At 37.2% G+C, this 24,189-nt stretch overlaps 1 protein-coding gene across 33 annotated transcripts in view; it reads left to right on the plus strand.

The window, feature by feature from the left end:
* LOC135212462 (dual specificity mitogen-activated protein kinase kinase 4-like) overlaps window positions 1–24,034 on the plus strand; it is an 81,494-nt gene extending 57,460 nt beyond the window's left edge. For 11 of the 33 annotated variants that reach the window (XM_064245874.1, XM_064245879.1, XM_064245878.1 and 8 more), the window contains 9 exons: window positions 1,804–1,899; window positions 5,829–5,898; window positions 6,758–6,871; window positions 7,128–7,247; window positions 7,490–7,609; window positions 15,475–15,654; window positions 15,930–16,156; window positions 16,556–16,771; window positions 17,859–24,034. In XM_064245874.1, coding sequence (XP_064101944.1) covers window positions 1,804–1,899; window positions 5,829–5,898; window positions 6,758–6,871; window positions 7,128–7,247; window positions 7,490–7,609; window positions 15,475–15,654; window positions 15,930–16,156; window positions 16,556–16,727 — 1,099 coding nt within the window. In that variant the 3' untranslated portion in view covers window positions 16,728–16,771; window positions 17,859–24,034. The remainder of the gene's footprint in view (window positions 1–1,803; window positions 1,900–5,828; window positions 5,899–6,757; window positions 6,872–7,127; window positions 7,248–7,489; window positions 7,610–15,474; window positions 15,655–15,929; window positions 16,157–16,555; window positions 16,772–17,858) is intronic. The other 22 variants (XM_064245876.1, XM_064245882.1, XM_064245893.1 and 19 more) reach the window with 5 other exon arrangements.
* The last annotated feature ends 155 nt before the right edge of the window (window positions 24,035–24,189 follow it).

A 24,189-nucleotide genomic window follows, 5' to 3' on the forward strand; every position in this document is an offset into this window, starting at 1 on the left:
TGTAGTTTTTCTAGGTGCTGTCTTGGTCACCCTTTTTATGAATTACAATCTGAGGCTTGTTAATAATTAAATAACCATTCTTGGTCGTCTCATCTCTTGAAATTTGAATGCTTGCTGCAATTTGTTTCTGCTATATAGACACTTTTTGTCATTTTTGCATGTGGAGCATCAAGCTTTGCTTTTGTGGTTACTAATTAGTTTCATTGCTGAAATATTTAGTACAGTACAGTGTAGTAATGAATAACATTAATCTCGTGTTATTGTAAAAAACTATTATCCTTAGTTTAACTGTTATATATGTATTTTATTTAAGAGTTTGGATTGCATAATTAAGAAATGCAAATTGCAATTGATTGGTGTTTCTGTGTAGCATGAGCCAGCACAGAGCAATGGTAAAGCTCTCTGAGAACTTAACATTCATTATGATTCCAGCTTATGTAGCAGGAGTGCTTGCTTTTATTTTCTTGCTGATGCACCAAGTGATATTTGATCATATCAAAGGGACTTTTTAAAGCTATCTTTGCTGTTTGCCAGAACTCGTGGATTCTTTTTAAGTGAGGTTTACTCTTGTGGGGAGTTTTGATGATGAATGAATCACCTCCAGAGCTGATCTTACCCGGGTCTTCTTTGTCTTTTTAGCCTTATTACAGAGTTCTCAGGAAGGTATACCACTTTGAAGGTTATTCATGTTATTCATGTTTGCTGAATTAATTAGTGAGTTGAATTTTATCAAAGGGTCTCATTGTTAGAATTGGGAAATGATAGGGCTCGTAAGTCATGAGCTTTATCCTTAAGACTGGTGAGTTAGAGTATTGGGTTGATACTACTGAACCTTTTTTTTCATCCCTACTTTTTTCAGATTTTGATTCAAATGTAGGAGTAACAACGCTCTATTGCTCTGTTAGAACTTTTAAGATTCTTGTTAGTATGTGCATATTGCCCCATTGCCACTTATAGTTTGTCCCTGTGTCAATCCCTTATGCAAAATTTCAAAGAATATTGTATCTTCTTTTCCCAGGGGAGCTTAAGTTTTATTGAAAAGTGCATATGGTGTTGGCAAAGGCCAAACATCATTCATATGAAATTTATTATTGTATTGGATGTGCCAGTGAAATTTTTTGCCTTCCATCTCAGAAAGGCCATTCATGAGTACATATTTTTTTTCGAGTACATATTTTTTTTCATTCATTCGAGCCAAATCATTTTCATCTTACCCTATCTATACTTCTCACTTCAGCCATCAGGGTAATCTTTTTTTGGAGTGTGTTCTTATCTTGACTCATGCCTCACTGCCACCCTTTACCAACTCTAGCTTCTCAACAAGCTTCTAGAACAGATCTTGCAAAAACTAACTGTGGTTATCCTCATCTATATTTTGGGGACAGACTTTAGTTCATTCATAATTCTTGTCTGTCATTTTCATTCTAGTTGGCTGGCTCCTTTTTACTTGATACAAACCATAACATCTATCAAGGTCCCTCCTCCCTCCATTTCATCAAGTGCAACAATATGCTGTACATTGGTTTGCCCCTGAAATCTGAAGTAATTCTGTTTTAAGGCAGGAGTTTGTATCTAGGAAACAATTTTACTTAACCAGAAACTAATATTCCATTCTCAGTTTCCATTTGTTGTAATGCTTTGATGGATCTGTGCATGACTCATTGATTATTTGACTTAATGATTATATAGCATCTTTCTTTTTTAGTCCAACTGTAGATGATTGAATGACTAAAGAAAGAGGAGGTACAATTTATGTTTTGTCACAACAATTTATCATTTCATGACTGCCTAAATGTGTGTCAGCTCCACTTCCAGACACGCTCCACGTGAAGAACCCACACTGGTCGTCTTCACATCCGGGATCCCAACTGCCACCACCAGTGGAAAACGCCATTCCAAGTGTGTCTGCCAGTCTGTACAGATCAGTTGGCTTTGCTTCCCAATTTCTGCTTTTTCAGGCCTTCACGTTATTAATTTCGCCTTTCCTCTTGCTATTCAGCATAGTTTTGTCGTTACTGTACTTGCTCCCTAGTGAAGGCTTATTCTTAAATTTTGTATTTTATGTCTGTAAGCTTTTTGAACATTTAATAATTGAATACGTATTTAATATGTGATTAGCACTATTCTTTTTAATTTTCTGGTGAGTGCTTACTGCTGTAGCCAGCTACTGTAAGTCTTACCTGTTTTTGAACAGCCGTTTTATTCATATCTTTGGTTATATTTACATATTTTATTCTTAGTTATACCAATTTCAGGTTAGGATTGAATATTGACTCCAAGTCAGATTACCTCATTCACAGTTGTCAGTTACTTCAGAGGTTGCTTGGCTTATCATCCTTTCAATTAAGTTGGTCGTGGATTATGTTTGCTCAATATCTAAGTAACATTTACTCTTGATTGATTAGTATGACTTATTCTGAGTTTTTATTCTTTGTTTCGTTATGTGTAACCATTGGTCATTGTTTGCTTACCTTTGGTATTTGTAGCTATCAGGGCAACAGAATTTGCATTTTTCACTTTGTTGCACTGCCAATTATTTAGCTCCAATGTTGTCTGTTATTGTTTGTAAGTTATCAAAAAGTGGTTCTCTTTTGGGCTGGTTGGAAAATTGGTGATGTATAACTCTGTTAGGTAAATATGGATAGGTTAGCAATAGCATGGCTGGTTACCACCTAGAATTCAGTGTCTGTAACTGCCATATTACGTAATGTTTTTGCAATTGTATTGGCAACGAGAACTAAGTGTATATAAAAAATATTGCTGATGGTGATCAATCTAGTATATCTTGGAGAGTGCAGTAAAGAATTTTGAAACCCAGTGACGTTCTTTTCAGAAATCATGCATTTTATATCAAGTTAGCACCATTCATGGTATGGACTGAGTAATGACTAATTTTTTAAGCCAAATCTTGGTACAAACCCATCACTTTCTGTATATAATTGTTCTCCTCTCTTCCTTGCATCTATGGCAAGATCAGACAACTCTTAGTATGACATTTTCTACCAGTGATGATGAGTTGACCCCGGTATACATGTATGTGCAAATAGTTTGTGTTGATTCTTCTTCTGTGTAGCATGTTTGAAGGTTGAACTGATGCAAATTTAGGCAGTCACACATATGAATTATTAGAAAAGAAATCAATTTGCTCTCTAAGTTGGGTATTAATAAACAAAGGAAGGAGTTCAACAGTTAGCTTTTCATGTGTATTGCATTGATGTTTTTAATATATATATTGTAGTGCTAAATAGAACTGAATTTACCAGAAAAAGTATGGTTCCCAGATGTACTCTTGCTTGAATGTGTAATATGAATCTTAAGGTTTGATTGTTAGTTCGTTGAAAATAATAGTATTTCCTTGTAAATAACTTTTCTTTTATGCAGTATTGTAAAACCTATAGATCCTCATCATAACAGGTTATTAGCAATTTTTCTGTAATTGTTGTTGTTGAATAACTTGAGCAATGCGTTAGTATATGTTGCTGCTTTGAAATAGATTCCACAATAAGTGCTTTACCATGTGTGCCTGACAAGAGCACACTATTATTTCCATGTTCTAAAGTGTGTGGTAGTTCTGAACAGTTGCTTTCCATTCGATATCCTAATTGGTGGCAAGTGGCACATATTTATGCCTCCCAGTAATACTGAAGGCTGCCATCTTTTTTCAGGAATTGTCATAGCTAAGCAGCTTGTAACAGTAATCATTTAAAAATATGGAGGTTATTGTAGGCCAATTGAAGATCATTCTCAGAGTGTATTTGTTGCATGAGATAGTTACTTACAGAAAACTGATGCGATTATTATTGACAGTTAGTATACTTAGCTTCTCGGGTAATCCTATACATTACAAATAATACAGGGTCATGTCACTTTATGTTGCTGCTTTTAGGGTATCTTCAAAAAGTTGGGACTTCCTGTCAATGTTGTTTAATTGATGGGTGGTCATTTTATTCATTGATGTTAGAAAAGTAACCTTGTCAATTACATATACTGATTCATCAGTGATGACAGCAGACCATGCTGACCTTTGAAGAGAACATGTTGTTTAGGCCCTCAGTCTGTTCATTGCATAATTTGGTATGCAATGCATTTGAGAAAATTTTAATAGCGAAAGTGGCTGGGGAAGTATAACTCTGGTGTTTACATTTTTTTTTCATATGTTGTATGAAATACACATTTTTGGTCATGTTGGCTCTAGTTATTACCATTTTGTTTTATGTGATAACCTTGCTTCTTCATATACAATAAATCTTCTAGTGCCAGCTGGAAACCTGCTTTTCTAGAAATAGAGAGGCAGTTTGCTGTTATTAATGGTGTACTCATTACTTTAGAGACTCATAGTAGCACAAAGCATTTAGTTTGTTGTTAGGACATTATGGTAAAGATTAAGTTTAGAGCTTTCTTTAGAGAGGAAAAATAAACACTAAGCGAACATCTTTATGGGAAGACAGTCATAGTTATGCATAATGAATATTGTATTCCTGCGGAAGATCTAATATAATGTTATTAGTACGTATTGAGTTACACATCAGCCAAGTACCCTTTTTTATGCATTGTATTTTAGTTTCCCCTAAATTACAGAACTGAATTGAATGTGTGAGGAATATGGCAGTTTAATGTCTTTCTAATACTTACATCTTTGACTATTCAGAAAGAGTAAGATGTGGGGATCAAGTGTTTTCATCTTTTTCTAGCCCCCAATTCCAGAGTTGCTCATAATTTTTTCAGCAACCATCTTTAGTAATATGACTTGGCAGCTTTCATGGGAGTCACATAAATATTATGCATTTACAATTTTATGTCATTTATGTTCAACTTATTTTTATTGGGAATGTGTCAGTGCCAAAGTTTACTGTCAGACTGGTATGCTATTGATAAATTTTCACAGATAAAAGTCTTTTATAAATGTCTTTTATATATTAAATAAAATGTGACATACCCTAGGACAATTACAATAATTCATATTGTGTTTTTATTGTTTGTTTTTTAATTTGAATGATATTCTTATTTCAACCAAATTGAGGATTGTCATAATTACTATATTGATTTGGTCTCTTTAGGGAGTTTTTGTTCTGTGTAGTTGATTACAGGTGTTTTTAATCAGCAGCCGTTTAGTATTATACCTGCAAGAATTTTAATTCAGTTTTTGTTTTCCAATTCATGGTTGAATATTTGTAAAACACACACACACACACACACACACACACACACACAACACACACACACACACACACACACACACACACACACACACACACCTATTATTTGCTTTGCTTGTTAAATAGCTTATAAAACTAACCATTCTGTTCTTTATAGTGTGGTTTTTTATTTCTAGTCATAATAAGGACTTCATAATAAGGACTTTATATTTTTATATAGTATGTGAGAGCATCATTTTAGTCTCCACACTCCTGACATTGTACAAGATTTGTAAAGCTGTTGCTGTAAAGATAGGTGTATATGTTTTGAATGAAGGTTTTTGTTCATTTCATTTTCCTTGTGTACTGCATTCACACGTATTTTGAAATGGCTTCCCAGTTTAAAGAGATTACTGGGAATATATAAAGTGTGGATGACTTTCAACTATAAAATAATTTAGAGAATAGTTTATCATTTATGTGAGGCACTCACATATACAGTATGGCAAGTGTATAGCAGGTTTCCAGTTTAGCATTCAAAAATTTGAATTTATGCAAAGATAAAGATTTTAACAATCTTTGGAGATTAATATGTACTGTAAATGTTTTGCTGTAAAGATTATTTGTACTCAAGTTCTTATTTGAAGAGACCAGTGCATTTCTTAATATATTCAGAATCTGTGCACATTGCAGGGACAGGTTGACTCGGGGTATCTACCAGAATATTCAGTCCTCTGGCAAACTGAAGATTTCACCTGAAGTGGTAAGTGTATTCTAGTTATTCTTTTATGCAAATAGGAAATGAATGTTTTTTTCAAGTAGTATTCCAGTAATGTTTATTTACATCCATTAATGGAAGGTATCACTGACTTGGGCAGTTTTACTGGCAGGATATATCCTGCAATGAGGCAGTGTTGCTGTGAAAGTCATTGTAGAATTTTTGTGGCAATTCAAGTTAAGGTGTCTCTTGTATGAAGACTAAAATAAGCAGTTTAAAAACAAATTTGAAATATACTTTAAAATATGTATGTAGACAAATAAATTTTAACTCTGCATGGGGCCGTATGCTATCCTTGATCAAGCAAGGAGGCTTGTCAATGCTTTCATTTAGTTTTCTTTTAGTAAAAATTAGACTGGAGAAGATTGTGAATGGTTAATATATCCTACAGAAGCTTTATGTTAAAAATAGTTAGTGTTTTTTCTGTAGGATTTTTAAAATTTGCACTACCTAGAATTTTTGTTAGGATAGCTCTAATTTGGGGGTGATAATGAAAACAGTAAACATAAACAAGAAATTGTAAGAGCAACATTGTACGAAGTGCTGAAATTGGAAAAATTCTAACTATTATTCATTACTCTGGTTTTTTTTATTGTAAATCACATTGTTTTGTTATTAACATATTAATAGAGATTACATAGATCGAAATGCCACATGAGTGAATAGTTGAAACCTCTCTCTGAAGTTGTGGTAGCAGATTTTTCTATCACTAAGTTTCATAGTTATGGTAGATCTGATTATCAACAAGTATAAAAAATATAAATTTTTTTTGTAATTACGTACTTAATTTGGTTAGGTTATTGTATTGTGATTTTTTAAAAGTCATAGTAATTCCCTTTTTTAGCAAGTTGAGTTTACTGCCGATGATCTTCGTGACTTGGGAGAAATTGGAAGAGGTGGTTTTGGTACCGTGAACAAGATGGTTCATCGTAAAAGTAATACCATTATGGCTGTCAAGGTGAGTCCACGAAAATGAAATTACATTGCTTTTAATAAACGTGTGGCTTTGAAATGAATGTAAAGCAGTATAAAATTAATCTTTGACTTCTAGAAAATAGATAAAGACAGAATGAAGACTGATCAATTATAGCATATAAGGGGTATTAGTATTTTTTAAGTCTGATGAAAAATCTTGTAAGTCAGAAAGTTTCTAATTTCTAGGTAAGTAACTTCTTAATTGTATGATGATTTTTTTTTGTTTTTTTTTTTTGTAGAGAATTCGATCAACAGTGGATGAAAAGGAGCAGAAGCAGTTATTGATGGATCTGGAAGTAGTAATGCGTAGTAATGATTGTCCATGCATCGTCCAGTTTTATGGAGCAATTTTTAAAGAGGTAAGATAAATTTATCATTGAAATTCCCAATTTCATTAATTCAACATAACAGAAAAAAAAAATAATATATTAAATTCTTTGGATACTGAGGACCTACTGTTCCCTTTATTCATGTTCATGGGTTATGTAAGAATAACATTGTTATTTTAATGAGTGTTTCTAATTGTTTGACTTCGCACTTTGTCAAATGTTTTTTCATGGTTCTCAAGTTTATGATATAACATGTTATTCTTGCTTTTCAGGGGGACTGCTGGATATGTATGGAATTAATGGACACATCCCTGGATAAATTCTACAAGTTTATATATGAAAGGCTAAATGAACGTTTACCTGAAAACATTCTTGGTAAAATTACAGTAGCGGTAAGTCTGTTCAGTACCTTGTCTAATAATAATTTTAATGATTTCTTTAAAATGAACAGTACACATCTAATATTGTTTGTTGTTTCATAGCTGACTTATTAGTAATCCACAGAATCATCATGAATTAAATTGTGACGGTGGCCTTAAGCGCATACACATTATAAACATTCCTGGCCACGTAAATATATTTAATCCTTTGGGCCACCCCTAGGAGAGCTGTTAATCAGCTCAGTGGTCTGGTAAAACTAAGATATACTTAACATTGTAAACAGTGTTTATTTTTTGTTATGCGTGCTTCTGTTGATTTCAAAATTAATGTTGACTACAGTTCCAAAGCCTTGTTTTATCAGCTTTCTGTCTCATTTTCAAAGAGGTTTGCATAGTGTAAAGCCTTCGAATATCAGGTGTTACAAGAATGGACTGTAATGCAATATTTCAAAATACTTAATTGTCCTTTTAGTGGTAAAACGAAGTAGAGAGAGAAACTGTTTTCTTAATGTAGGTAGTGCTAAACTCAATGGTATCATAGCTATTTTAAAAATGTGATATTCTGTGGAATGGTACTGGACCACAGCTGTAATCTGGAGTGGGACTTTTTGACTTAACTGCTGTACCAGCAGGTTTTATAGACTAAAGGATGATGGAAAATTTTACTTGTTCTACCAAGCCTCACAATTATGCTGTCTGAAGTTAGATCTGCAGAAAAAAGTAACCAAATTGACAGCAGGAAACATAGATTGTTCATATACGGAACAAACCTTCGGTCTTAACATTAGGATTTACTAGCGCCAAGCTGGAAACCTGTAGAATTAAAATTAAACTTGTGAGATCCAGGGACTATTGGCATCTATACCAGGTCACGGGGCATGTATACCCAGAATGTCCTTGGCGTCCTGTGACCCACCAGTTATTTTCCTACCGCCTTTAAGATAGGACGTGTTTACTGTCTATCTGATTTAAAGCCGGTTTTCAGTTTGCCCGTTTTTATCCATTTCATTTTCATTTTTCTTATTACTTTTTCTTTCTCTGAGTGTGCTCAGTGTGAGTGTGATTGGTAAGAGTGTATAAGTGGTAAAATGGAAATTTTCGCTTAACCATCGGGATCTTCTGCCGTTTCGAAGAAATGCCCCGGAGTCAGTGGCTTTCCGTGTTCTAGATTCCTTAAGATCCTCATCCAACGTGTAGTAGGTGCAGGGAAAACGTATGTACAATTACTAATCCATGTTCTGTTTGCCGGGGTTGGTCGGTGGAATAGTGCAAAAAGTTTTATGAGAAGGCCAGTACAAAAGGAAGGAGGTGACGCCATCTTTGGATGACCAAGCCTTGCCGGCTTCTTTTGTATCGGCAATAAACCAGACTGCTCCATATGTTTTGCCACCTGCTTTTGATTTGTCCCATACCCCTTCGGTTTCTCCTAGCGATTCGTTATCGGAAACTTCAGGAGGGGTTTTGGGTAATTTTATGCATATGTACGCTCCTTTGTTCCCAGCAGGGAGGGGGGGAGCATCGCCATCTTTGTTCCAGGTGCCGGCTCCCGAAGCGCATACTAGGATGGAAGGTACGTGGGCGGCGCTAGGCCTACCAGGCATACCAACCTTGGAGGGTTTGCTGTTGCATTATATGGCGACACGATTCCAGCAGGGTCCGGCAGCGCTGAATGTTCCTCATCCCCCTGGCTTGCAATTTATGGGAAATAATGCTGCGGCTACGCCATCAAATTCTATGTTTACGGCAATGCAGAACGTTGGGGGTAGTTTTGCGGCAAACGTGCGGATGCCAGCAGAAGCCGCACTGTCTCTCCCTACAAGATTGGTGACGTCACAACATACCTCACACACCGATATGGCAGACGCGATGACGTCACAGACTACTGCTTCTCGGTCTACTTCGCTGCATCCGGACCCAAATACGCTTTCTGACTCGGCAGTACACACTGTAATGAAGAAATTACAGGATATAGAGAAGAGAATGGCTAAGAAAGACAAAAAGAAAAGGCGTGATTCGTCTTCTTCTTCGTATTCTTCCTCTAGCTCAGCGTCATCGCTAAGTTCGATGACGTCGCGGCGTGTGCCAGTCAAGCGTTGGAGGATTCGGGATTTCGTGACTGATCCTCGGGCTAAGAGGAGAAGAGTGAATTCTTCTTCATCTTCAGACCAGGGCTGTCGTATCCCAGTCAGCAAGAAAGTCGAGAAGTCAGTGGCTGGTAAGCTCAAAGCTAGCGGACAAAGCCGTTTGCAAGAGTCCGAACGAGCGAGAGAGGCAACGGGCGATGGACTAGCGGCCGACGCGGAGTTGCCAGTACAGATTACAAAGAATGTAAGCAAGACTACGATACCACTGGCAAAATCAACGTTGGGGGCGAAAAGTGCAGCAAAGAATAGAACGCAGATTCCAGTTTCGCCCGTAAGGCCGTCTAAAATATGGACAAAGGATGATAAGGCTCCTATTAAAAGAATGGAGAATAGAGAGTTGGCAACCTCGTCTGATACGTTGGTGGAAGGCGTTGTCCGCCTGGATGAAAGATCGAGGCTGAATTCTCTGACGGTCGTTGGAAACGATAGCAATCCTAATAGAGAGGAAGTTAGCTCAGTTTCAAGGGAGCCTTCGTCTTGGAGGTCTAGACGAGATTCTCGCTCTAGATCCATAAGCAGAGAAAGAGTGAGGCATTCTCGTTCTCATGCTGACTATTCGGGATTGAGCCGGCGGCGGTCATCAGAGATCAAAGAGGCCACGGCTGTAGGGGCAGACGGCCACAAAATTACTGGCCGTTTGTCAGAGGATAGGAGTGAGATAACGTCCCCTGTCGCGGAGCACAGTATGTTAGAGCCGGAGGAAGGAGAAAACCAAGAGTTTCTGGCCTCGTATGCGGAGGTGATTGATTTGATTCGTCAATTCAATAACCTTTCGGAGAAAACAGAAACACCTGCCAGTATGCTTCCTCCGGGGATTGACATGGTATTTGGATTGAAAAAGGATACCGAGGTGTCGTATGAATTGCCTTGTTCGAGTCAAGCGGACTCTGTTTTACAACACGTAAACGCACGGATTGCAGGAAGAGACGTTTTACAACACGTAAACACATGGATTTGCAGGAAGAGATAATTCCTTAAGATCTAATAGATCATTTAAATTTATTCCTCCTCCAATGATGAAACAAAGGAAATATTATACGACAGCGACAGTCCCTTTGCTGTCTAGGCAAGTGAACCCTAATGTGGTAAGGTTAAGGCCTGGATTAACCTTAGATCAGGTTAAAATGGAGTGCCCTTCGATGACTTACCAAGAGGCTGCTACGTTAGAAGCAACAGCTGCTTCTGTCTTTCAGACTGCTTCTTGGTTAGATCTTTGGTCAACAGCAGTGGCAAAGATTGCATCCTCAGAAGTGACAAGAAAGGTAGTGGATGAATCATTGTTCATTAGATTACTACAATTAGGTTCCAAAGCGATTGCGTACTTGACAAATTTAAGTGCCAATGTTTGGGCAAATATCCTGTTAATGAGGAGAGATGCAGCGTTGGCTAGACTAAGCCGCACTGTTGATTTGGGTTCCCTGTTAGCGATGAGAAATGGGGATATCTTGAGTCGCAATTGCTGTTGCCAGAGGTCATACTGGAAGAGGCTATAGATAGAAGGATGGACACTAACGATAGATTGGTACAGCAGGCAGTTAGAAAAACGTCTTAACAGTCAAGCTACCTCTATGGAGGTAAGGCAGCAGCAGATACCTTGGAAGAAGACAGTGAGACACAACACATCCCTAATAGAGCAACAAGACCCTCTTCCCCAAAGAGGTTAGTTTATCGGCCCTTTCACAATAGAAACAACAGAGGAAGGGCGATTAGGGGAAGAGGGAGAGGCTCAAGAAGATAGGATGGGCGCCTCTCATCAATCGGCCACACCAGTGGGGGGGTTGCCTGGCAAATCACTGGAAGGTGTGGCAGGAACTGGGAGCAGAGCAGTGTGGTGGATGTTCTCAGGGTCGGGTATTTGATTCCGTTCAAGGTAACCCCACCCCTGACAGAACAGCCATTACCTCACCTCGCTTATGCTCAGGAATCTCAGAAGGCCATTATTCTGCAAGAGGAAGTGAAGAAGATGACGGAAAAAGGGGCTGTGGAACAAGTATCCATTCCGTCAAAGGGCTTTTACAGCAGGATTTTCCTGGTACCCAAAGCCAATGGGGAGTGGAGGACAGTAATAGACCTGTCAACATTGAATCTGTTTATAAGAAAAACCAGTTTCAAAATGAAAACTCCAAAAGCGGTTCTACAAGCTGTCAGGATCAAGGACTTTATGCTGACAATCTACCTGAAGGACGCATACTTTCAGATACCAGTCCATCAGTCTTCAAGGAAATTTCTCCGCTTCAGTCTTGCAGAGAAAGGTTTCGAGTTCAAAGTCCTGTGCTTCGGATTGACAACGTCTCCTCAAGTTTTTACAAAAGTGTTCACTTTTGTGTCGACATGGGCGCATGCTCAGGGGATCAGGATAATAAAATATCTAGACGATTGGCTGGTGATAACAAAGTCCAGAGAGAAATTACTCAGGGACAGGGCGACCCTCCTGCAGTTTTGTCACAGTCTAGGTATTGTGATAAATCAGGAGAAGTCGCAGTTGGATCCAAGTCGACGTTTGGAGTATCTGGGAATGGTTATAGACACAATAAAAGCCAAAGTATTCCCGACAGACCAGAGAATAGAGAAATGCAAACTAAGTGGTGAATGCCTTTCTGGGAAAAAAAACACAGCCAGCAAGGCAGTGGCAGGTAGTACTGGGAATCCTAACTTTCTTGGAGAAGCTAGTACCACAAGGGAGGCTACACCTTCAATCTCTACAATGGAGGATGGAGGAGTTTTGGTCACCAATAGTAGATCACCCGTACGAGAAAATTCCCTTGTCGGAAGAAGTGAGGAAAGACTTGCTGTGGTGGGTGAATGACGACAATCTGACAGTGGGTGTCCCCCTTCAACAACCCTCCCAGATCTCTTGCTGTTCCCAGATGCTTCACTAGAAGGTTGGGGAGCCCATATGGAGGAGTTGATGGTGTCAGCAAAATGGAGTTGCGAGGACAGAGAACTCCATATAAACGTGCTGGAGTTAAAAGCAGCGTTTCTAGCTCTACAGGAATTCAGGGAGAGAGTGAAGGGACATTCAGTGGTATTGATGTCAGACAACACCACAGTAGTAGCTTATATAAACAAACAACGAGGCCTAGTTTCTCGGCAGTTACATGTGATGACAGTTCAACTTCATCAGTGGGCTGTAGAGAACCTAGTAGACATCAGGGCCAGATATATTCCGGGAAAAAGAAACATAGTGGTCGACAAGTTGAGCCGCAGGCATCAGATACTGGGAACGGAGTGGTCCTTGCACCAACAGGTAGTGGACAGGATGCTCATGTTGTGGAAAAGGCCGATCATAGACCTATTCACAACCAGGTACAACAAAAAGTTGGAAGTGTATTGTTCGGTAGTCCCAGATGTAGAGGCAGTAGCAGATGATGTGCTACAACACCCTTGGGACAATCTGGACATGTATGCATTTCCTCCATTTTGTCTAATCTGTTAGGTTCTGAACAGGGTAATGTGGTCTCAGAACCTCAAAATGACTGGTAGCTCCTTTATGGCCAAAGGCAGAATGGTTTCCGGACCTGCTGGAACTCCTAACAGATGTGCCGAGAGAGTTACCCCCATGGAGCAACCTACTATGTCAGCCGCACATGGAGAGGTACCACCAGTCGGTGAAGTCCCTATCGCTTCACGGGTGGAGACTCAAGTATCTCCTTTGAGCGAGAGGGTTTTTGCAAAAAGCAGCAACTCAGATGGCAGGAAATATCAGGAAGTCATCTGCGGCAGTATACCAAGGAAAGTGGTCGGCATACTGTGATTGGTGTCGTTGAGGGAACTTGTTTCCACTCGGTACCACTATTCAGCAGTTAGCAGACTTTCTGATATATCTCAGGACAGAAAGGCATATGTCTGTATCTGCAGTGAAGGGGTACAGGGCTGCTCTAGCCTTAGTCTTACAAATGAAAGGTTTGGACATTTCGTCTTCATGGGAGTTGGCCATGCTGATGAAGAGCTTTGAACAGTCATGTCCGCCAAAGGAACTAAAAGCCCCAGATTGTGATCTGACCATGGTACTGAGTAGTCTGACAAAACCCCCCTACGAACCACTAAGGCAGTCCACAGATAGGAGCCTGACCCTGAAGACAGTCTTCTTATTGGCCCTAGCTTCAACCAAAAGGGTGGGGGAGCTACATGGCCTGTCATATATCATAAAGCACTCGAGAGGTTGGAAGTCAATGGTATTCGAGTTTGTTGCAGAATTTGTGGCCAAGACTCAAAACCCAGTAATAATGGACGGCAGATTCGACTCCTTTTCCATACCTTCCTTGGTAGACTTTGTAGACAATGACAAAGATGAGATGCTTCTGTGCCCCGTCAGGGTAATAAGAGAGTACTTAAGGAGGACAAGGCACCTCAGGCCGGGGTGCCGGAGGTTGTTCGTAAGTACAGGAAGGAACAAGAAGGAAGTGTCCAGAAATACAATATCGTTTTGGCTAAGGGAGACGATCAGGAATGCCTACATGACAGAAGACAGGGGGTCAAGAGCTCATGACATTAGAGGCTTGAGTGGTTCTTTGGCATTTAAGAAGAATATGTCTGTGGAGAGAATTCTGACAGCTGGTGTTTGGAAACACCAAACAACTTTCACTTCATTTTATTTAAAAGACGCTGCCCATAGATCCTTGGACACTTTTTCCTTGGATCCGGTAATGGCGGCCCAACAAGTGATATAGCTCATCCAGTACCCCTGGCGGGTCAGTTTGTGTCTAGTCTTAAGATGAAGGTATGAAAGTAGAATGAATGGGATGACTGGTCTTTTATCTTTACTACTTTCTTTCTACTCCTTTACCTACGGGCAGTATGAAGGAGAGTACCATCATATGATGGAACGGACTAGATGCAGGTGAGGTGGTCAGCCATACTGTAAAGTTATCTTAGGGTATAGTATACTTTTCAGTAGCAACACACTCCTCTCGGTAATAGGGAAGAGAGGGGTGAGGGTGGATCCAGATGTAAGGGACAAGAGTGGTTTATGAGAAGGGAAGGTTCTCTGTTCTCCCATAATGTGTAAACCATAGAATGGTATCAGCACCCAGAGAGGGAAACCAATAGATTCGCTTATATCTTTGGTTCTAGATTCATTGTCCATTCTCTTGGAATTTCCCTAATATTCAAAAATGGATAAAGGTGGCAAACTCCCAGTCAGTTATAGAGACTTACCTCCCTCCAATAAGTAAGTCTATCCTAATGTTAAGACCAAAGGATTGTTCCGTATATGAACAAATGACAAATTTGTAACTAATTTGTATTTTTCATAACTAACTAACAAACCTGAGGTCTTAACAGGTAAAGGCCCACCTCGAACCACCCCTCTAGCAGTCTAAACTGGGTTAGAAATATAACTGGTGGGTCACAGGACGCCAAGGGCATTCTGGGTATACATGCCCCGTGACCTGGTGTAGATGTCAATAGTCCCTGGATCTTACAAGTTTAATTTTAATTCTACCGGTTTCCAGCTTGGTGCTAGTAAATCCTAATGTTAAGGCCTTAGGTTTGTTAGTTATGAAAAATACAAATTAGTTACAAATTTGTCATTTTTTGCTTAAGGCAAATTGGGGGGGGGGGGGGGGGTGACTTTTGTTCAGTAACATTTTGTGATGAGTGAAATGGGCAGGATAAGTAATTGATTTGTATTATATAAAGAAGTTGAATGTTTTTATATTTTGAACTGAAGTTATCACTCAGGTATAGGTAGTTATGATAATTATGTATGAGTAATTATACTTTTCTTTTCAGACATTAACGGCATTAAATTACCTAAAAGAAAAATTGAAAATTATACATCGAGACGTCAAACCTTCCAATATTTTGTTGGACAAACGGGGCAACATAAAACTCTGTGATTTTGGTATTTCTGGGCAGCTTGTGGATTCGATTGCAAAAACCCGTGATGCAGGATGTAGACCATACATGGCAGTAAGTCACTCATGTATTTTTGCTGTACATTGATGTTATTTTCATATTTCCAGTAAGAAATGTAGGTTGAAATGTGGTTTACCTTTTACTTGTGTGTAACAATTAAAAGATTGGTAAGCTTGGGAACATTTTGGATGTGAATACAAACATATGATTATTAGGTTTGTATGAATAGACTTTTTTATAAGAACGGTTTTGATGTATCATAAATGGAAGGTGGATATTTATTCATCATATTGCTACGAAACTCAAAATTGGCGCTTTCCTCATTTCAGCCAGAACGAATAGATCCAGCAAGGGCTCGAGGATATGATGTGCGGTCAGATGTTTGGTCACTAGGGATTACCTTAATGGAGCTAGCGACTGGTAGTTTTCCTTATCCTAAGTGGAATTCTGTATTTGAGCAGCTAACACAGGTGGTACAGGGAGAACCACCTCGCCTGTCTCCTAATGAAAATGGAAACACATTCTCTGAGGAATTTGTTGATTTTGTAAACACGTGGTAAGTACATACAGTTGTTTATCTGAGGGTTGGTAAGTGTGCTGAAAGCTAGATTTATTGTTACAATGTTGTTCAAGTCTGAATTATATTGCTATGGATTAATATTACATTTAGAAACAGTGATGTCTGTATCAAAATACTTGAAGTGGTAGTTGAAATTTATTCATTTGTTGTTTGAAACCTGTTCTATTTTTCATCTAGGGTGTGCATCCAGTGTTATGAGAAACCAGTGCATATATATTTAATACAAAGGATCATCAAGTATGTAAAATCCCAGGTGGGACTTGCAGGGTCAGTAGAAAGAAACTTTAGATAGGTATTTTATTTGAGTTGTTATTTTCAAAGTATTGTTTGGTGTCTACAGGAAAATAATGTATTTCCAACTTTTTCTCTTCACAGCCTCATTAAAGAAGAAAGTTCTCGGCCAAAATATAAGCAACTTCTTGAACACGAGTTTGTCATCAGATCAAAAGCTGATCCAATGGATGTCGCAGAATTTGTTTGTGGCATTTTAGACAAAATGGCAAACAACGGTAGAGCAATGTACACATATGATTCGTATAATTGTTGATGAAACGCGTGTATTAGTACTATTCTCATCAATTTTGTGTCCTGGTAAGTTTTTGGTGTTGTTTTGTTAACACTGTTGATACTTACATTTAAAATTTTAGTTTTGACTAGTGACAAGTGATTTGTGCTGAGGAATTTTGCTTCTTAAAGTAATTCACCTTGAAATACTGTGTGCCTGGTTCCATGCATCCACATATACAGTACTATGGTAACTGGTAAGTCCTATTTTCAGTAGATTAGGCTAGTGTAGGTTTACCAAGCTTACAGCACATACAAAAGTTATATAGATTTTCATTAGTTTCAATAGGTAACAAAACATAAATACAAGTGGTTCATGTCAGTAAAATAATAGTTTTTCAACATTCGTTGGTTCTGATTTCAAATGCTATTTACAGCCACATTTCCTCTTTAGAATATGCACTACTATTTGTGCAGGACAAAACTTACCTGACTCTTGGTGCTTAGAGATAACTGGCAAATCACAATGTATGTGATGGCTAGAAGAGGTCAGGCTCTGCCTACTATCTCTCCCCATTGGCTGATACACATATGCCACCAAACCTTATTCTAATTTTAGCTGGATCCAGCTGTGCTAGAGAGATTTTTCCCCATATGTAGACCTCAGGTTTATTAGTATGCAAAAGAAAAATTTATTAAATTTTTTCATTTTTTCTTGTCACCAAAATTTTTTTTATTTTTTCTTATCTCCATTCCTCCAGAATTTATATTTTTGCAATCACCATCAATTGCTCTTATTCTTTGTTTTACCTCCTGCATACAGTAAAAGTAATAGCATCTTCACCACTTCCTACTTTTTCTTATCTTGATTTCAACATGTATTGTTCTTCACACCACCTGGCTACTTACAGGCTGTTAGATACTTGGGGTTGTTTTGTCAGAACTTGTATAGTTCAAAAGGGTACTGCGGAGACTCTGTAGTACAGTACTGGCAGTAGTGTATAGTTCAATACTGCGGAGACTGTAGTGTTGGCAGTAGTGTTCCAAGGAGTTGTGTGATGTAGGTAAAAGTAGGTGCATAGGGTAATTGTTCAAAAACAGTTATGTATATGTAATTGTGTTTATGTATAGGATTTCTTAAAATAAAAAATACAATGCATTGTTATTCTTACAGGTGTTTTGGCAAGAAGGCATTGGTGGTGGCATGGAAGGAAACTTACCCAGTGACACGACAAATTGGAGCTTGGGTCATAGATTGGGCCTTGGCATCACTTGTCGAAATGTCTGTTTACTGGTTTAACCTCTGAGTGCCCAGTGGAGCCCTGCTTTCTTACTATGCCATTGAACTTTCTTCCTGACTGTGATGTTTTGACTGGTGCCCTACAAATTTGATGGGAACAACATCAATATTTTCCCCTCATATGGAAATTACATTGGATTTATAGAAAAATCTATAAGTACGTGCAAAGGCAAAATCTAAGAAATTGAATATACTTTTAAACTAAGTTTTCAACTTAATTTTGAAAATACTATACTATAAAGATTCTACAAACCAAGCTGGATTTGGTGGTGGAGACGTGATATGGAAGTTTAAAGTAAAAAGAGAGATGGTGTGTACTTTTGCCTATGTACTGATGATAGTATTATTATACTTTTTTATTGTATTTATTATTAGTTAATTTTAAATCACATGGTGTCCATGCCAACGAATGAATTGTGGCATTGATATACAGAAACTGAGAGAAGAGACTGGTCATTTGATAGTGACCTTATTGTTATTATGCAGTGTTAACTTGGCTTATTGGGATTTAAGTCAATAATGTTATTTTAGAAATCTCTCATTAAGAAGACTGGTATTTCAGATACAGTACTTTGTCTCAGTGATTATCCTGACAAGTGCATTATGTACGGTGCACTGTGATTTTATTGTAAGATACTGGAGACAAATGTAAAGAGTAGTATATCACTAGAGCTAAATTACTGTGAAATAACACTCTTGGCAGCACTTTCTTCCGTTTAATCTTTTCAAAATTTAGGTTTATAGGAGCGTTAATAACTATGAATTCATGCAGTTTTGTTTTTGTTTCCTGTTCTCATTATAATGTTTGAGACATTTCTTTTAAATGAAGGCATTGTATTCATAGATTTATAGGTGTGGTGTCTATTGACACCACAAGAAGTGTTTCACCTCATAGAGCTTTTTTCATAACTCAAGAAGATTATAAATATTGTATTTAAGAAGCTTATTTTTAGTGCCATTGTTAGGTGATTTTGACATAAGAGAATTATTTATTGTAGATGCGGTAGCTGAATTCTTCATGGTATTTGCAAGTCACGTTTTTTATGATTTATTGTGACTGTATTTGAACAATACTATTTCCTTGACATTGAAGAGTGGATGTGAAAAAGAAGTTTTGCAGGAAGTGCAGATTTTAAAGTTTGTGCAGATACAGTATATCAGTGATATACATGCACTGGAGGTATTTTACCCATGGATAATTTTTAGTGCAGTAGTGTGACTGTAAGTAGCTGACTTGCATTTGTCATGTAGGTTCATTCTACTAATATCATTTGCTGAATAATGTAAGTTGTTAAAAAGAAAGCTATTTTGAATACATAGGGTCAATTGGTTTGTGTCTGATAAGGGGATTAAGTTTAGAGACTAAGGTTGCAATTCAAAAAACTCATTTGATAAGCAACTCCCACAGCACTGATTATAACGTAAATGTGTGTTATCAGTTTCTTACTCATACACATGCATTATAGTTCGTGTTATAGATTTCAATAACCATTTTAGTTCTCTTTCTGGCTTTGAAATTCCAAATCAGCTGATGATGGGCATAGTTCATGGTTGTACTAGTAAGTGATGCTCTCATCAGTCCGTGGAGGACATACAATGCATTATATCTCAACAATCATATCCTGTGATTAGTTATAAAACATTTGATAGGTGATTGTTCTTAGTTCACTGTGGTAGTTCAGTCTGTATGGAAGTGGAGGTATCTGATGTTACAGTATTCAGTTCTTGAATGACCAATGAAGAGGTCTAGAGGGATTGCATTTTGAAATTGTAGGCTTTTGAATGCAAAATGCCCCTTTATAATTTAAAGGAAACTCTTGCTATTCAGGAGTAGAGATACACAGAATATAGTTAAGGTGTATCTTGAGAAATGTTGCCGTCGTTGAAATGATTACTCTTTGTAGAGCAACGACGTAAACCTCGCAAGTACACCACTTTCTTCTTAATGCTGGCGGTCGAGTTATCTGCAGTTTCTTCTTGTTTAATAACATATAAAGGTCTCCGTATGTCCCCCACTACTCTACAAATTTTGCCAACATTCTCTTTTTCAAGAACTGCACCCACCCTAAATTTACTTCTCCAATTTTTACTTGTCTTTGCATCCCAAATTTAATTTATAATTATCAATAGTATACACTTTGAGATATTCAACACTGAATCAGTTTTAGAAAGTTCATCATTGATACACTTGTATTCCTTTTGCAGTAATCACTTCCATTTTTTCTTCTGTTTACTAAATCCTGCATCACAGTAATATTGTTTGGATGTTAGTTTAGTTTTTTCACGATATTTTGCAAACTGAAGTCTTGAATCAAGACAGAATGTGATGTTTTATTCCACCAGGGTCAAAAAGTACATTAAATCTGTATTTTAAATTGGCGAACCTTTATACAGTGATAATAAAGCCATCCATACTTGTGGGCCTGGTTGAACTATACAACAGTGTATCAAAACTCTGAAATATACACAGCTACAGCAACTAAAGCAAAATTGAATGATAAAATAATTTGCAAACAAATCAAATTAATACATGTATACATTTCAGTCTGAATGATAAAACAAAAATGTAAACTTGATAGCAAATAAAATAAACACTTGACTACAACTAAAATAAAATTAGATTATAAAATCCTTATTTACAAACAAACCAAACCAATATACTACGTATACACTTCACAGTCTACATGATGAAACTAAATTGTAACCTTGATAGCAACTAAAATAAAATTTTAAATTATGAAATCCTTATTTACAAGCTAAGTCAGCAATACATTACATAATTTTCATATGGGATGTAGAGAAAAATTGCTCAAATTAGTACTGTACATCCATTTGAGGTATTACGATGAAGCGTACACCTTCTCACATAAATTTATACATGTGTGTATGATGCATTCAAACTGTATTTTATGTCTTGGCACATTTGAATATGAACACAACAGATTTTGCAACCCTGACCGACTGACTTTAGTATAATATGTCACCATCTGCTGTTAGTGACTCAGCCTCTGCAATAATCTGTGAACATCCCAACCAAGATGCGACATTGAAGGGGGAGAATATTACTGACCAGCTCAGGTGCAAAGTGGTATGACGTGTTATGCACTCATATTCTGTATCTCTTGTTAACTAAAAAAATAATTTACATACTTTACAGCAACTAAAATCAAATATAATTACAAAATCCTATTTACAAATCAAACCAATATATGTATGTATGTATACACTTTTTACAGTGAATGAATATTCTAAAATTGAAACTTTACAATAACTAAACTATAATTAAATGATAAAATCCTTATTTACAAAATCAACTCAAGATTGCCCCAACCAACAAGGCTAAGCAGCTCAGGTTCATATGAGTTTAGAGTTCAATTAGGTTTGTTACGTTTGAACTAGGCAAACTTTAATTTAATGCCTGTTGATATGATTCCTAAATGAAGTCACCTTTGTCTCTGTCAGGCAACTTTATTTCAGCTGACATTGACAGGTTTCTTTCAAACAGGCAGTCATATCAGCATGCATATGTGCAGTTGCAGGGATGGGATGCCCCAGTATCCATTTGGATATGTGTACCACAGGCTACTCATATGGTGCTGCTGTTACATCCATAGTGGGGCCCACAGCCTATGACTACAACCTCATACCAGACTTAGCACCCATTCTAACACCTCTGCCTGCCCCCAATGCAGTTGCTACTGCTGTAGCCCCAACTGAATGCAAAAACCAGCACCACTCACAGGATGTAGGTACACAACCGGAGTGGGACTGCCAGGGTAAGCTACTCATGTTTACATTGATGCCAACATTGAACACGTCGTTGTTCAAAATGTGTTGCTGTCTTTTTGAGTGTTCTTGGGATTTAGTTTTAAACTAAACATTTTTCCTTCTTAAAAATCATTTGCTCTTTAGCCATTGAAATAAGGAAATTAGAAACTGTGACGTATTATTTAACGTCAAGTAGATTTATTTTGCAAGTTCTCTCTGTAGGAAAGAGGCATTTTTGTATATGCCACCAGCTATGGTGTGTGTGTTATATTGTACATCCATATATCTCATGTAAAGATTCATTTACGTTCTCCATACTTATGTTTTTTCCTGTATGTTCATTTGCATTAGAATATTCTAAGGATGAGGTTTTCAAAAATGCCCTTTACTTGGTCTAATTTTCCCACATATCAACTTTACTTATACTAAATTAAACATCAGAATGCATTGTCCAATAGAATTATAGCCCAGCACTATGTATAGTGTGGTGTTTTGCAGCAATTACTTTAGAATGCACGAGTCACAATTCCAAGTAAATTTGAGGTATATTTGCATTTAAACCCTTTTTACATTCTAGGAACTTACCTTTGTAGAAATGAATTAGAGCAGAATATCAAGGGCTCACCTTTTATCACTGCCTGGCTTATAAGAATATCCAGAATTATCATGAATCAATAGTGAATGCTTGGTTATTTCTGAACCATCTTCATGCCACTGATAACAGATTGTTGAAAGTTTACCTTTTATTTTATTCTTCAGAATGTAAGCGTATTCTGGATATTGCTGGATTCATTATTCCAGGACATTTTTCACCTTTGATGATTTTTGTAAGATAGTTTTAGAAACTGTTATATAGCAAGTAACAGCTGATGGCACGGTAGAAAATATGTACAGTTTAACCAGTATCATTTACATTTTGCTTTTGGTTTCATTTGGGAATTCACAGAGAACTTTTTCCCTCCACATATTTTAGGACTAAAATTTGAGACCTGAAATACATCACAACATAGTAACCAGAGGTTATAGATGTTCTAAGAGATTTTACTAAATGTTCTTCCCTTTTTAATGTCATTATATTGCTTCCAGCATTTACATTCATATTTGTTGCTTGAATTTTTCAGATCTTTCACTTGATTGCAATTAAAGCCAAGCTGCTAGTTTATCCCTGCAGTTAGTCAAAATAACCCTGGTTTCTAATGTTTCTCCTTGTTAGGAGAATTACAGAGGTCCCTTAAACATGCATTTTGTTCAGGTTCTTTGTTTAATTTCACTTTCATCTGTGATAACATTTGGATAGTACAGGAGAGTAATTATGAATTACATTTTTGTTTACAAATTGTGTGGTTAGTTACAAAGTATTATTAAACTGAAACCTTTAAAAAGATTTATTTTCCATGTCTAAGTTTGCACCGATTGATGGCAAAAGGCTTTGCTGACTATAGAGAACTTGTAAGGAGGGCAAGAGTGACCTTGTGGATACAGTCAGGCTATTTCTTACATTTCCTTGTGTAGGGATAAATGACAAAAGGTCTGACTGTATCGATAGTAGAGGTCTGCCAGATTTTGACTATGCTTCATAATTGCAGTTTTGTGCAGCCTAATCAAGATTGCTGTGTTGTAGTATTGCTGCTCTTTAGTATTGATGTGATGTTGAAGAAAGATAGATTTAGGGTATCCTGAAACTTCACCTTTTTATTTTCTTGTATGAAACTCCACTCCATAGATGCCTTAAAGCAGACTGGATTAGTTGTAGAGGTGAGTTTGACTGACAGATATGTCAAGGTAACTTGAAAGTTATGTAAATGCACTTTGATTGCCTGTGAGGCGGCTTCAATAAATATTCACTTGTTACCTTAAAATGAAAAAAAACTTTTGGTATTTCAGTATACATCAAACACTGGCATTATCACTCATTTAAAGTGTCTGAGCTATAATAACGTATGATTTTGATTACCCATTTGATTGTTTTAGCATCTGGGATCTGTTGTTTTCTTTTGAAAACCTGAGGGTTGAAAGGTGCATCAGTGATTTTGTTATTATTTTAATGCATTTTTCCCCACTTTAGGTAATGTTAAGAGGATGGTAAATCTGGGTTCTGTTCAAATTCCTAATAATGTGTAATATCTGAAATTTGGGTATTTTGAATAAATGGTGGTTTCTCAGTATTTTAAAAATGCCAGTATTGTTCTTGTGAAATTTATTATAAATTTGTGCTTAACGTGACCTGCAGAACCACCATTACGTATGTCTTTTGTATAAAGTATTAAACTTAGTTACCATTGCGTTATGTATTTTTAACACATGCTTTGGAGAACTAATAAGCTGTAAGATGAAGTCATGAATCATGAGGAAAGGATGTTTACATGATTTGGGTTTTTATACTTTTGTATGAAAAATCATGTGTAATTTCAAAATTGAAAGTTTCCTTGTAGATAAT

The sequence above is a fragment of the Macrobrachium nipponense genome, chromosome 41 (genome assembly GCF_015104395.2).
Source record: "Macrobrachium nipponense isolate FS-2020 chromosome 41, ASM1510439v2, whole genome shotgun sequence".
In the NCBI taxonomy this organism is placed as follows: Eukaryota; Metazoa; Arthropoda; class Malacostraca; order Decapoda; family Palaemonidae; genus Macrobrachium; species Macrobrachium nipponense.